Raw genomic sequence first — 12,952 nt, forward strand, 5'->3', positions numbered from 1 at the left:
TGGTGGTGGCTTCTTTCCCAACCAAAAACAAACAAACAAACAAAAACAACAAAAAGGAAGAAATGCTGCAGAAAGGTGGGAGTAACATCTGGATAGTGCCTGTCCCACACGACCAGATCTCCACGCACTGTCAAAAGAATAGACTTGCAATCTTGCTGGCTTCAATACATGCATTCCTTTACACAAAAATAAAAAAGTGAGAGGTGGGGGAGCGAGTTTTTGTATACGCTTTAACAGAAAAAATAACCCATTCTCGATTGAAATCATAAAAAGAATCCAAATAAATAGACGTGCTGGCAGGATAAGGATCTCTGGAATCGGTTTGTTGATTTTTTGACTGCTTTCTAGTGGCTACTTTCAGATAACTTTTGGGCGGCGTGCATTGACCATGCAAATATACCTTGGGTCCTCGCTTGTTGTCAAAGGACAGTTGGTCGAGGTTTTCATAGTTCCTGTTTTTACTCTGATGAATAATGTGCACAGAGAAAATATGCAGACACAGAATATTATAAACAGTTATAAATGGTGCGCAGTAAAGCATTCCAACAAATCTCCACTTTTCTGCTTCAAATTGGGAAACTCGAATCCTGGGGCTTGCAAAAACATCAACAAAGACTACATGGAGCAGACAACCTTATCTATCCTTGCATATGGCCTGAAACCGCACGCTATTATTTCCATGACTTCTCCTCCTTTAATTCTTTTCATAATATTTCATTTTAATTTAACCTTTTCACTTGAATTTAATTAAAACACTTGCCCTGAGTGTGCTCCTTGCTTTAGCACAATTAATAATAAGCACTAATGTCTCTGTTTCGTTATAATGCATTGCTGTTTGTTAATTGTGCAGTACATTCAAGCGCAGCCTAATCCCATCCATCAGTTTAAATTTCTTTGTCAATCTACCGTAAAAGAACATCAGCTACAGTCCATGAAGCACAGCAAGCTGCTGCCACAAGTCATGTCTGTCCAGACATATGGCCCGAAATAAAATATTTCAAGCACTCTATCTAGATAATGCACATTTTTCAGAGCCACAGAATCTGGATTACCTATATTTTGTTATGTTTGTCTGTCAAGTATTTGTTGCTTTTGGAGAGCCCAAGTAAAATGAGTAAAACTCTCCTAGATTAAATGGATGGACATGGATTATTTGAGATAATTTTTATGCATTTAATACATATTTGTAGTTTTAAGATTTTTTTGTGCCTGACTGTATAAAAAAAGCCTGTTTGCCCCCTAAACTCTCAACGGACTGAGAAAAACTGTTGTTTTTCTTGTCTATCAAAATGGCTTTAATCCAACCGTGTGGACAACGTGCAGGCAAAGTTTTGTTGTAATAACTGACACAAGCAAAAGACTTTCATGAACCCTTCTACTGATTCCCAAAACAGTCTGAGAATGTGCATATAAAAACAGCTGGCCTTGGGGCTGCCATTATTGAAAATGACATTGCAACGACATCGCGGGTGTCCTAAAAATACAGTGCCATGCTAATGGATTCAGATCCCGAAGAAATGGCTCTTTTTAGTGAATTACAAATCATTATTTTGTTCTAATTTAGACACTGCATATGTAACCTTTCATTACTACGTATGTGTACAAATGCAAATGTTGATGAGGTTTAATGCTCACATGGTGCATAACTACCTTCAGCTTCAAATTTATTGTAAAATACTTTCTTACATAATGTGAAATACTGAACAGCACACAGCTGCACACAGAGAACACTCAATAAATCAGTCACAGTCTGTTGCTGGGAAGAAATTCTCACAGAACCACAGAAATGCAAAACAACCAAATCCCCTTGCTGTTGATTTTTTGCACAGCCCCAGGCTAAGTCCCTCATTTTGCTCCTGTTGTGGATAGACAAATAGAAGAATCTGACTATGGTAAAAAGCAATGTGAGATGAGTAGAAAAGTACAAAGTTTTGCAGATAAACCACTTAAGACGCTGCTGATGCCTCTAGCATAAATAATGTTAGCCAATGGAAAGAAATGTTTACACAACAGAAAAAAGGAAACATTTAACATACATAGAGGACCTCTGAGATATTGATTACAGGAACACACGCTGACTTACACACACTCATTTACACGCTGGGCCGTGTGAGTCGGCAGCCCACGCATCTCACCTTCGTCTCCCTTTCCTCCAGCAGGGTTTCCAGTCTTTTCTGTGCCGCTCTGCCCTCGTGGTCATCACTCACAATCAGGATGATGTGATTCCACTGGAACTCATGCATCATGTCAAACCACACTTGGGCTTGGTGGGAATAGGGTGGCACCGTGCGCAGGAAGGAGAGGTGGATGCTCTAAATGGACGGTTGGGGGGAAAGAACTAGTGAATCTCAAAGGCCCGAAGCAATTCCAGTTCATTAGGATTTAATCACTTTAACTGTAATTAATTTAGAGACGGATCCAAACATCACTTCTTAGCGTGCCGAGATGCCATAAGGCAGAGTATAAGTGAACCTAAAAGAGGCAATCGATCATGACGCTATATGCAGTATTTATGAGTTTTTAATTAAAGGTCTAAAAAATGACCACACTAGAACTAAAAACGAGTAAACATTTATCACATTATTCTGCTCTGGAGGAGGAATAGAAAACCATCCTGGGTAGCGTTTCCCAAAAGCATCGTTAGCCTAAGTTGATCGTAGCTCCATTGGTTTCAATGGGTCTACGATGTACTTAAGCTTACGATGCTTTTGGGAAACGCAGCCCTGGAGGTGGACCGTCATGCAAAAATATATTTTCAGGGCTTCGCTACACTATATCATGCAGAAAAGGTTTTCACACTTCAAAACTCCAAGCAAACCATATTAAAAAAGGTGACTGAAGAAAAGGACAGATGACATCTGCAGTGGAACGCAAGCAGAATTTCTGTCTGAAATATACTGAGTCATAAACCAGCTGCTGGTGGTCTCCCACACACACCTTATCAGAGTAGATGGACATGCGGGTGGTGAGGCCCACTACAGGGATACGGTAAAAACCAGCTGTGTAGGACACCGGAGTGGGAGTTAGATGGTCGTTGGACTGGGGTGGGTGGCTCACCAAGATCGCATATACCTGAGGACATGAGGATCATAGTGAGGAGAGAAATCTGATAAAGTCTTGTCACTTGTTTTGATTTTGTCACTTCTAAACTACACTGTAAAAGGCCTCTAATCAATCAATTAATCAATCAATACAAATACTAAATGAATTAATTAATGAATGAATGATACAATGTATAGCTATACAAACCTACTTGATCTACTAAAATCTGTAATAGAAAAATATTGATAACCATAACAACACTAACTAGACGACTAATAGTACTAACAGTAAACTTGTAAACAGTAAACAGACCATAAAAACAGTAAAAAGACCATATTATTCAAATGGGAATTGTTGCCAAACAAATACCACTAAGCTAACAAATATGACAATAAAATAACACGGCATGAACATTCACTAAATAACATGAAATATAATTTAATCACAATATTATATTACATGACTTATTACATTCTGATTGGTCAATTGTGGCGACTGCATTGCAAATTCACAGGGTCCCTACTTAGTATTTACTGCAAAGCTCACTAGAAGCAGGGCATCTGTCGAAGTTCGCTTGAAATACAGCGTCATCGAGCACAGATGAAACACCAGTTGCGATGAAAGGCTGGTAAATGTCCTTATTTGCTGTTTGTGAAGCGATGTATCCATGTTCTTCCCTATACAGTGTGCAGTGCCTGAGCTAAACAATATATGCTTCTGCAATTTGGAATCTCATTTAATATGGAGTGAAGTCCACTTCGCAGGGCACTATCAGGCATGGACGCAGTCGATCATCCGGGTAACTGAAAAAAAAAAAAACACTATAGCGCGACGCTACTTTCACGCCTTTCGGATCACGTGCTCTCTCGTTTCGAAGTGGCGCGAAAATGACCTCAGAGAAAATCAGCGAAATGTTCTTAGCGGAAGCTTTAAGACAATATACAGGTAAAATTTCAAAATTCAAATCAAAATTTCTTGCCACGTATTTATTTATTTGGTGTGTAGCCGTATGATAGGCGGGATAATGTACAGTCAGCTGGCTTGATTGACAGGCGATCTGACCAATCATAACGCTAAATCCGCCATCTTGCCCGACAAACAGATCAGACAGGATAGTGGTAATTTTGGTGTTTAAAACTTATAAACTTGAAAAATGTTGTGTATTGACGTCTTTCCGCGGTTGAAATTAAATACGTTCTGATGTTCATTCCTGTTCACAGTGTTGACAACTAATTTTCAGGGGAAGTTGCTAAAGGAAGGTCAACTTGTTGCTAAAAGTTCCTAAATGATGTGATGTCTTTGCTCGATGATGTCATTACGTAATCATGACGCAAAATTGTCACTGCAGCAAATCACAGCAAAACTGTTATAAATGTTAATTTAAATTTGTTCGTAAAATAATATAAATGCATAATATATTAATATTCATAAATATTTTTAAATACAACACTGAATTATTGAACACATATTTTTGAACAATTTAATTTTTTTTATTAGCTAGTAAATTAGTAAAACTACATATTCTGAACAATTATAGTTTTAAGCAGTGTATTAGTAGTTAGTTCGTGTGCTACACTCTAAGAAGAGTCTGTAAAAACAGGGCACAATCTTCTATGTTAATATGAAGCAATTTTCCGTATTGATTTTTCACAATTTTTTTTACCTGCATTTTAAATTACGCATTGCATTATTTTGTGTTTTCAGGTTGCAGGGTTACAACGGATAATGGATATGTCCTGGAAAATTACTAGTATTTTTCCATTTTTCTAGATATTTTTCTTAAAGTGTACTAACTGATCAACAATCACAGGTAGGCTACAAGCTAACAAGGTGTATCATAAATGAACAATTATTCAATTATTATTATTATTATTATTAAATTTAACAATTGCAAATAGCAACTAAAGTAATGTGTGCTTTTGGAAGAAAAAGTTGCTAGGGTAGTCTGAAAAGTTGCTAAATTTAGCAACAAAATTGCTAAGTTGGCAACACGGCCTGTTCATTTCATGCTTTAGGTATGAAAAGATGATCGGTTCACGTGCCGCTTGAATTTAGGTGCAACATCTGTCACGACCTCACGACACATTAAAGAGACACAAAACGGTATTTATTGTTTGAATTTCTTAAAAATGACAAATTGTTTCATACTATAAGTAACCTGCTCTGTCTTGTCTGTCGGGGCGTTGTCAGTTTACTCTTTGCTCCGCGATTTTTATTTTACTGCTATTTTACTGATAGTAGATATTATAAGAAACAAATATTTAAATAAATATGTTACAATCATTTTACATTATGTCCTGTCCTGTTAGATATATATAAATTGTTTTGCCTTGTACCTTAAGGTAACTTGCAGTTAACGTCAGGGTTTTTACTGTAGTATGTGTAGTGTTTTTCCATTAAAATGACCAACATTTTCCCAATGTAGAAGGTTATACACAACGCATAACTGTTTTAATTTGTAACCTATGTACTGACGCATTTCTACAACGTAAAGCAATTCTTTAGCCTTGCTGGAGGAGCCAGCTGACAGCGAAATGTCAAAGTGTTGATCTAACATCAGCAGTTTGGAGTTGGCTGTCATGAACAGTACGCGCACGCTCGAGTCTGTGCATGTTAGACGGGTGTGACTTGGATGGTAATCCGTGTTACAGCGTTGAAGTCCATAATCTCTGCCTCCACCGCCGTGTAATAATTTGCTAGAGCTTTCCTCGCAGAACAAAGCAGCTGTTATCTACGAGGCTGGCGCCATGTTGGCCTCGTTTTACGTTTTTCATTAAAATAGAGGAGGTGGACCAACTGTGATGCCATGGCGCCTCGTAGAGGGGTCAGTGATGTTACCTTAAATGTTTTACTTATGCTTGAATTTGTGTTTATATGACTCCACATGAATCACAGGTTGTCACATATCCTATGTAGCCTACTTTGCATTATTTCAGGCTCAGTGCATGTAACCTCTGAGCACAGCCTTACAGCCTTCCCATCACAGCAATGCTCACTCATCGGTAAGGTCAAAATGGACCCCGATCCTGTTGCATGTTTTCTTTTGTGCAATGTGCTCTAAAGTCGAGATTCGCAGAAGCGTTTGCCTTTGCAGAATACAAAGTTGCAATAACTACATTTGGCTGACAATACCTTTTCTTGAAAGAATGCAGGTTTATGAATCTGACTTTTAAAGATTTTGTATTTCTTCGCGTTTACCAGAAACACTTCGTACAAACAAAACAAATATATACAAATATAAAAAATAAATAATAAAATATAAATATATAAAATAAAATAAAAATATCAAAATGAATTAATTAAAATGACAGCTTGATTTAAGTATCAAAAGATATTTAAAATAGGCTACTGATATCTTATACTTTAAAATAATGATATATAAAATTTAAATTAACAAGAGTCATCCGACACGGTAAACCTAATATGATGATAGATAGATAGATAGATAGATAGATAGATAGATAGATAGATTTCTCTTTGCAAGAACCAATAAAAATACTATCAAACATTCAGAGACTTGGTGACTTCGCACTTCAAAATAAGTCAATAGAAATTGTGTTTTTTTTTAATATTAACAATATAATAAAAATATAATGTAGTCATTAAGATAGATAGAAAGAAATAAAGATAGATGTTTCTGAAAAGTGCTGTTTTTTAAAGGAATCAAACGTTGAAAGCATTGTGTGACAAGGCACTTCAAAATATCTTCTTTTTAAAGATTTTATTATAACGTCAAAATGCCTAAATTCTGAGTATTCGCATGAGTTGAAGAGACTGGTTTGCGAGTGTTACCTGGTTAGAGATGAGATCCTCACATACGGAGAGTGCCATCTGGATTGCGTTTGGTTTATGGGTGACAGAAATAGCGTTCATCTTGAATTTATCTTTGCCGTATATATTGTTGGCTTGGGTGACAGCGTCTTTGAACACTTGTTCATATCTCTTCTGGCTCAGGACAGCCCCGATATTCACAGTCTTGGGTTCGCATCCGCCTCTCGCACAGGAGCACGAGATGAGGAAGGCGAACAGAACCAGACGCATTTTGCCCTGGATGGCAGAGGAGTCAAGCTGAGTGCCCCGTGGAGGATGCGTGTCGATGCCCGTTGATTAGACAGATCCGCTCTCACTGCGTCCTCTCCAGCAGCACTGGAATGCGATCGCCTCAGTCCACTCCGCAGAGGAATGGGCTTCACTCATGAAACCCGTTCATATTCAAGAACCATGTCAACACGCCTTTGTAGAGAATGATGCTGGCTCCTGTTGATAGTCGCCTCACATATGCGCTCTCTCTCGGGAGAAGGTGGAAAAATCAGTTTTGCAGTAATGTTGCAGTCATCTGCGCTCACTTGTCCCGCTCTTGGCGTGATTGAATCTTAGTCAAGGTTTTGTCAAGGGTGACCTGATGCTCTGCGAGAGACGCTGTCCTTGGTGCTGAGAACTCAGCTCGCACACTGATGCGCGCGCATTCGCAGATTACGCCTGATATCACGGAGCTGTCACGGTCGAATAGACTTCAAAACATTTGCGTTATTGCGTGGAAAATCTCAGGTCATCACAGTGCCGTGTGATTGAACTAATTGGACGGATTTTCTAACGTTAATATGTAAGTCACACGAAACCAGTAAGATGTGCGTAGACTATTAGTTTTGTGTACATTGTTGTGCAATTGGCATATAAAAAAACATAGACTGAAAGATGATCGTTTTTTCATATCATGTATTTTTGTTTATCACTTGTCCAGTATTTTCTCAAAAAAGGAGGCAACTAGTAGCCTTTTTTATTTAAACAGACAAACTGGTTCACTATGGAATCGTATCATTTATGCTTTCGCATTAATCTTTTGGTGACATTTAAATGTGTATATCATTCGTTTCCTTTAATATGACACATTACAAGTTAATGTAGCCCTGCTTGCGTCTTTGGAAAAATCCGTTTATGGCAAACTGATAATAAATCCGTGTCATTCTTATACATTCATTATGATCATCGTCTACTCGCCGAACTGTCAATAGACTTGTTTTCCCTTTGCTTTTTCTCATAAAAAATAATCAATGGGAGCTTGTCTCCATCTATCACCCGTAGATAGCTCCAGAACAGGCGCGTTGAAGTGCAATGGAGAAATTCAACGAGACCCCCGTTACCAAGGAAACAAGCATCTCCGGCTTGAGGTGCAAGTGTTGTTTTTCCAGACACAGTAACTTACAATTATGAAAACTGCGTTTTATAAGATAAATCGAACATATGAAGGCTTCTTCTAAAAACAGTCTGTTAGAAAAATGTAATCAAACATAGACATAATATATGTATTCTAGAGTGATGGAAAAGACATGCTTCATTTTGATGTTGCATTTAGATTACATCGTTACTGGTGCCTGGGAGGACATCACTCATTATCAGGGATAGAAAAACTGCAACTTTAGTCAGACATGGATGGAATGTTGATTATAAAGGTCTTGTTTGGGTACAGCAAGTACCAGCCTTGTACCTGTAGGTTATTATGTATCAAGTTTGCTGCTGGCAGGTGCTTTGATGTTGTCTCAAACCCAACCACTGCCTGAGATACGACTCAGTGCTCTGTAAAATTAGATTTTTCGAAAAGTACTAAAGATTATTGGAGCATGTTTTACAAGCAAATTCAATTTCAGTCTTTCTACTTCAAAATTTCACGTTTAATTCAATGTTACTTGCTGTTTTTTTTTGTAATTAATTGTGAAATTTTATAGCAATTCCTGAGTGAAAATTGTTCAAAATTTTAAATCCTATATGCCATTTTTTTAAAGTGTAAACAGTGACTAAATTAGTTCACAATCATATGAATAGGATTTACAATCCATTGATTGTATGCTCCAAAAGTATAAATGCCAGCTTCATCACATGCACATATAGCATGCATACTGCGCTTTGCATATTAGTCACACACCCACAAACACATGCAGAGGGGGATTAAAACATGACATCACTTGAGTGCAGGGCAGGAAACACACCGATCAAATAATCATCACCCTCTTTTCAGGCCAAGCCTACTCTTTTTTTATTATCTGTTACCTTAGAATAGTTTCACCGCACAATAAAGTTATGTGATCCGTGGACTCATTAAAATAGCGTGAATCATTAGACAGCAATACACAGAGCACTGAAGTGTGGATCTCTGCGAGACAAGGGAATGTGGATGAGAGGAGATAGCAGCCCGAACTGCTACTGAGATGCTTCAGGCTCTCAATAAATGATACCAGCAGAGTTAGTCTCAAACTGGCTCTCAGCTCCCAAAGTGTCAGTTTGGATCATGGAGTGGTGATGCACTGTATAATACACGCTGCACTGCTTGTTAGCGTGATTTCACTTGGGTGGAACCCTGATATCTATCTTCTACACAAACTCGAAAGCAAACTATACCATGCATATATGCACATGAATTGGAAATATAAGCAAATCACTGTGCAGCCTTGCTACATTATTTGATATTTGAGCATATTTAGATTTTTAAACTGCAATTTCCCTTTGGGTTGAAGTGAGACTCCTGGAAATGTATAATGTTGCTGAAACCAGTAATGCTTCAGCCATATCTCATTGGCTGTGTGCTTTATCAACTTTTTTGAAACATGTGGTTCTTTGCATACATAATTGAAATCTTTCTACCACACGCAAAAAAGACCTATCCAAAATGTCTGTTTAATTATTCTCAACTGTACCTAATGAAGAGGCTTTTGCACATAATTATCCAGTACAACAAAACAGACACAGCCTTGTAATGTTGCTATTAGCGCAGAGGGAATAGGATTCAGCTGAATGTTTTTATCTCTTCTCTTTTATCTTCATAAACACATTTTGATCAATCTAAAGGAGGTTGCTTGGAATTAGATCATGAAGTGTAAGCGCCGTGCAGGGCGGGAAACATATCGCATCTGCATGCAACATTTAAAACCTTGTGTTTTTCTCTTCCACTCGGAGTTTAGCAGAGCTTCAGGGGAGAGGCATTTACAACACAATGGATAATGGTTGGTTTCAGCTATGTTTTATTTCAGAGAAAGCTTGAAGGAAAATTGCAGAAGCAATATTTAAGAAGCTGGAATAAAGAAAATTGGTTCTCCTAATCAAGATCTAAAATATGATTTACTATATTCAAACCATATTTTCACCTACACACTAATGTTTGATTCATGCTAGATGCATTAAAATCTGGTGTTGTGTACTGGAAGAGTAGGAGGAATGCAAAGCTGTGTGGCAGGAAAATAGCTCCACCTAATGGTGTAATAATAGACGTTCAGGTCTTTCTTGAGAATGCAAGGCAACCATCCGAGAAATATGTAATGCTATCTGAAGTCTCAGGAGTGCATATTTAGCTCATGGTTGAGTTTTCAGCCTTATGAAAGTAATATAATATTTTATCTATACATTTTTCATTTTTTATTTAATTTTGAATTGTTTTCTATTTTCATTTTTAACAGTTAACAAAACAGAACAAGTGATATGCTATAAAGGATTTTTCTCTTTATAAAACATTGTTTAATAAAGACAATTTATGATACGCACATTACACAAAATCAAAAAAATTAAAATGTAAAATAATGGTTTTATATTTGAATTTATTTTAATATGTAATTTATTCCAGTGATGGCAAAACAGTCTTCCATTACTCCAGTCTTCAGTGTCTCATGATCCTTCTGAAATCATTCATGCTGATTTGGTGCTCAAGAAACATTTCTTCTTATTATCAGTGCTGAAAACAGTTTTGCTGCTTAATATTTATGTGGAAACGGTGATATATATTGTCAGGATTCTTTGATAAATAGAGGGGCTTGCCAGACCACTACTGCATTGTGCCAGGGGATATAGAGGTGAGCGTATATGCATGATGAATAAGTCGGATCAAATCCGAATTAAATTTAGCTCATTGCAGAGATAACCTTGTCAGTATATTAGGCATATCAGCAGCTGGAGTGTTATCTGGGTTTGCACCTGGTCAGTGTCCACTTTTTTTCTGATTGGTCAGATCCCCAGTGCTCATTGTTGCTGTAAAGGTCTTATCTGATTGCTGTCCTTTCTGGAAAATGTTGCTAATAGTTCTCTAATATTCTCCCTTGAACAACTAAATCAGATATGCATTGGCAACCTCACAACATTAATTAATGCCTCTTAACAGACTATAATTAAACCACACAGGAGCTCAGTGAAATACAGACTGATTTGTTTGTACTTTATGAAAGAGAAATTGAAAAAAATTAATTATAGTAATTCTAGACGTGTTCCTTTCTCTGTTATATCCTTAGTTGGTCACATCAGGTACATTAATTTGGCACATTAATATTTTGCACTATATTTAATAATAATGCGCATTTAAGTGAGTGACGTGACATGTGGCCAAGTATGGTGACCCATACTCGGAATTAGTGCTCTGCATTTATCCCATCCAAAGTGCACACACACAGCAGTGAACACACACCGTGAACACACACCCAGAGCAGTGGTAATGATTATTAATGAATAATGATTATTATCTAATTATGTTAATATTTAATTAATAATATTTACCAGTAAACTATTATTATTATTATTATTGTTATTATGGTTGTTGTTTTATTTAATTCAATATATGCGTGTCATATATAGACTACTACACTTCTACTGTTGTATTATTGTATGGTGATGATGATGATGATGATTTTATTACCAGGGTGTACATTTTTGCCATGTGTACCGTCAATGTATGTTGAAATGCGTTTTAGAATTATATTTGTTAGTTATAGGCCAATACATTTTTAAATTCTAGTCTGTTTGCTACTTGCAACTAAACGTTTGTCCTTTAAAGCTCCGCGCATGCGCTGTGAGCTTCTGTCACGCTGAAGCCGCCCGCTACATGCTTAGCTAGTTCTCATTGCACAGCAGCACTTCACACCTTTCTGTCACTCATGCCGTGATCTGGTGACAGCGAGACAGATGAGTCGGTCAGTATCCTTTCTATAATTAAACATCAGCCCATAAACCCTCAGCTTTGGGTTGCACTTTCGCTGGGATCGTTACGTATATTAAGTTTTTCATCTGCGCAAACAGCTCAGCAGTGTAAAAGGTCGTGAGGTGTTCAAGATGGCGACTGTTTGAAGTTGGCACTCTCTGTACGGTAATAAATTGTTTTTGAGGCGCCTGGTGCATGTTTAACGTAACACATTTGTCGTAGAGAAAGTCGGGTTTCAGTGAAAACAGATGGCAAAAGGTGTCATAGACGTGAGGCAGAGTTAAAGCTCTCTTATCAGCAGTGATGAATGCGCTGCTAACACGTAATACATGGCGTTTACAAGAACTGTTTTGCTTTATTGATTGAGTTTAACACTTACCGTGAGACTGAGGAAAACAGTTAAAGGCCTTTGGATTAATATTAGGTTTAGGTATTCGTGAAGTCAAGAGTCCAACTGCTTTTAATTTGCCTTCAGTCTTTATAAACTCTCGCAGTTCAACTTTCTATGCTATACAGTCTGAATCCAGCATGACAGTCTACATTTGATTTTCATAATGGCTGCGTTTCAACACCTAGTGAACTGACATCATTTTTTGGGTATTATAGACGAGTGGATTGCTGAGATTACACCCTTGCAACATATTACTGTTTTGGTACATAATGGCTCACCTAGTGAACTGACATCATTTTTTGGGTATTATAGACGAGTGGATTGCTGAGATTACAGAGATTACACATATTACTGTTTTGGTATAGAGCAGGGGTAGGCAAGTTCGGTCCTAGAGAGCCGCAGTCCTGCAGAGTTCAGCTCCAACCCTAATCAAACACACATGAACAAGCTAATCAATGTCTTCAGGATTACTAAGGCTATAGGCAGGTGAGGTTTTTTTTCAGGGTTGGAGCTGAACTCTGCAGGACTGCGGCTCTCTAGGACCGAACTTGCCTACCCCTGACTTATAC

The 12,952-nt window shown here is 37.6% G+C and overlaps 2 protein-coding genes across 9 annotated transcripts in view; one reads left to right on the forward strand and one right to left on the reverse strand.

The window, feature by feature from the left end:
* grin1b (glutamate receptor, ionotropic, N-methyl D-aspartate 1b) overlaps positions 1–7,537 on the reverse strand; it is a 28,770-nt gene extending 21,233 nt beyond the window's left edge. The window contains exons 1-4 of one of the 2 annotated variants that reach the window (XM_016477449.1): positions 6,835–7,537; positions 2,938–3,072; positions 2,136–2,312; positions 401–463 (exon numbers count right to left, since the gene is read on the reverse strand). In XM_016477449.1, the coding sequence (XP_016332935.1) occupies positions 401–463; positions 2,136–2,312; positions 2,938–3,072; positions 6,835–7,083 (624 nt within the window). In that variant the 5' untranslated portion in view covers positions 7,084–7,537. The remainder of the gene's footprint in view (positions 1–400; positions 464–2,135; positions 2,313–2,937; positions 3,073–6,834) is intronic. The other variant, XM_016477451.1, reaches the window with a different exon arrangement.
* The window catches only part of LOC107681228 (hamartin-like), a 25,087-nt gene continuing 17,892 nt past the window's right edge, over positions 5,758–12,952 (forward strand). For 4 of the 7 annotated variants that reach the window (XM_016477443.1, XM_016477442.1, XM_016477448.1 and 1 more), the window contains exon 1: positions 11,874–11,984. The gene's annotated coding sequence lies outside the window, so the exon portion shown is untranslated. Of the gene's footprint in view, positions 5,867–11,873; positions 11,985–12,007; positions 12,158–12,952 lie in introns of those variants that run through there. The other 3 variants (XM_016477446.1, XM_016477444.1, XM_016477445.1) reach the window with 3 other exon arrangements.

Source organism: Sinocyclocheilus anshuiensis, unplaced genomic scaffold, assembly GCF_001515605.1.
Source record: "Sinocyclocheilus anshuiensis isolate Anshui unplaced genomic scaffold, SAMN03320099.WGS_v1.1 scaffold1495, whole genome shotgun sequence".
Lineage (NCBI taxonomy): Eukaryota > Metazoa > Chordata > Actinopteri > Cypriniformes > Cyprinidae > Sinocyclocheilus > Sinocyclocheilus anshuiensis.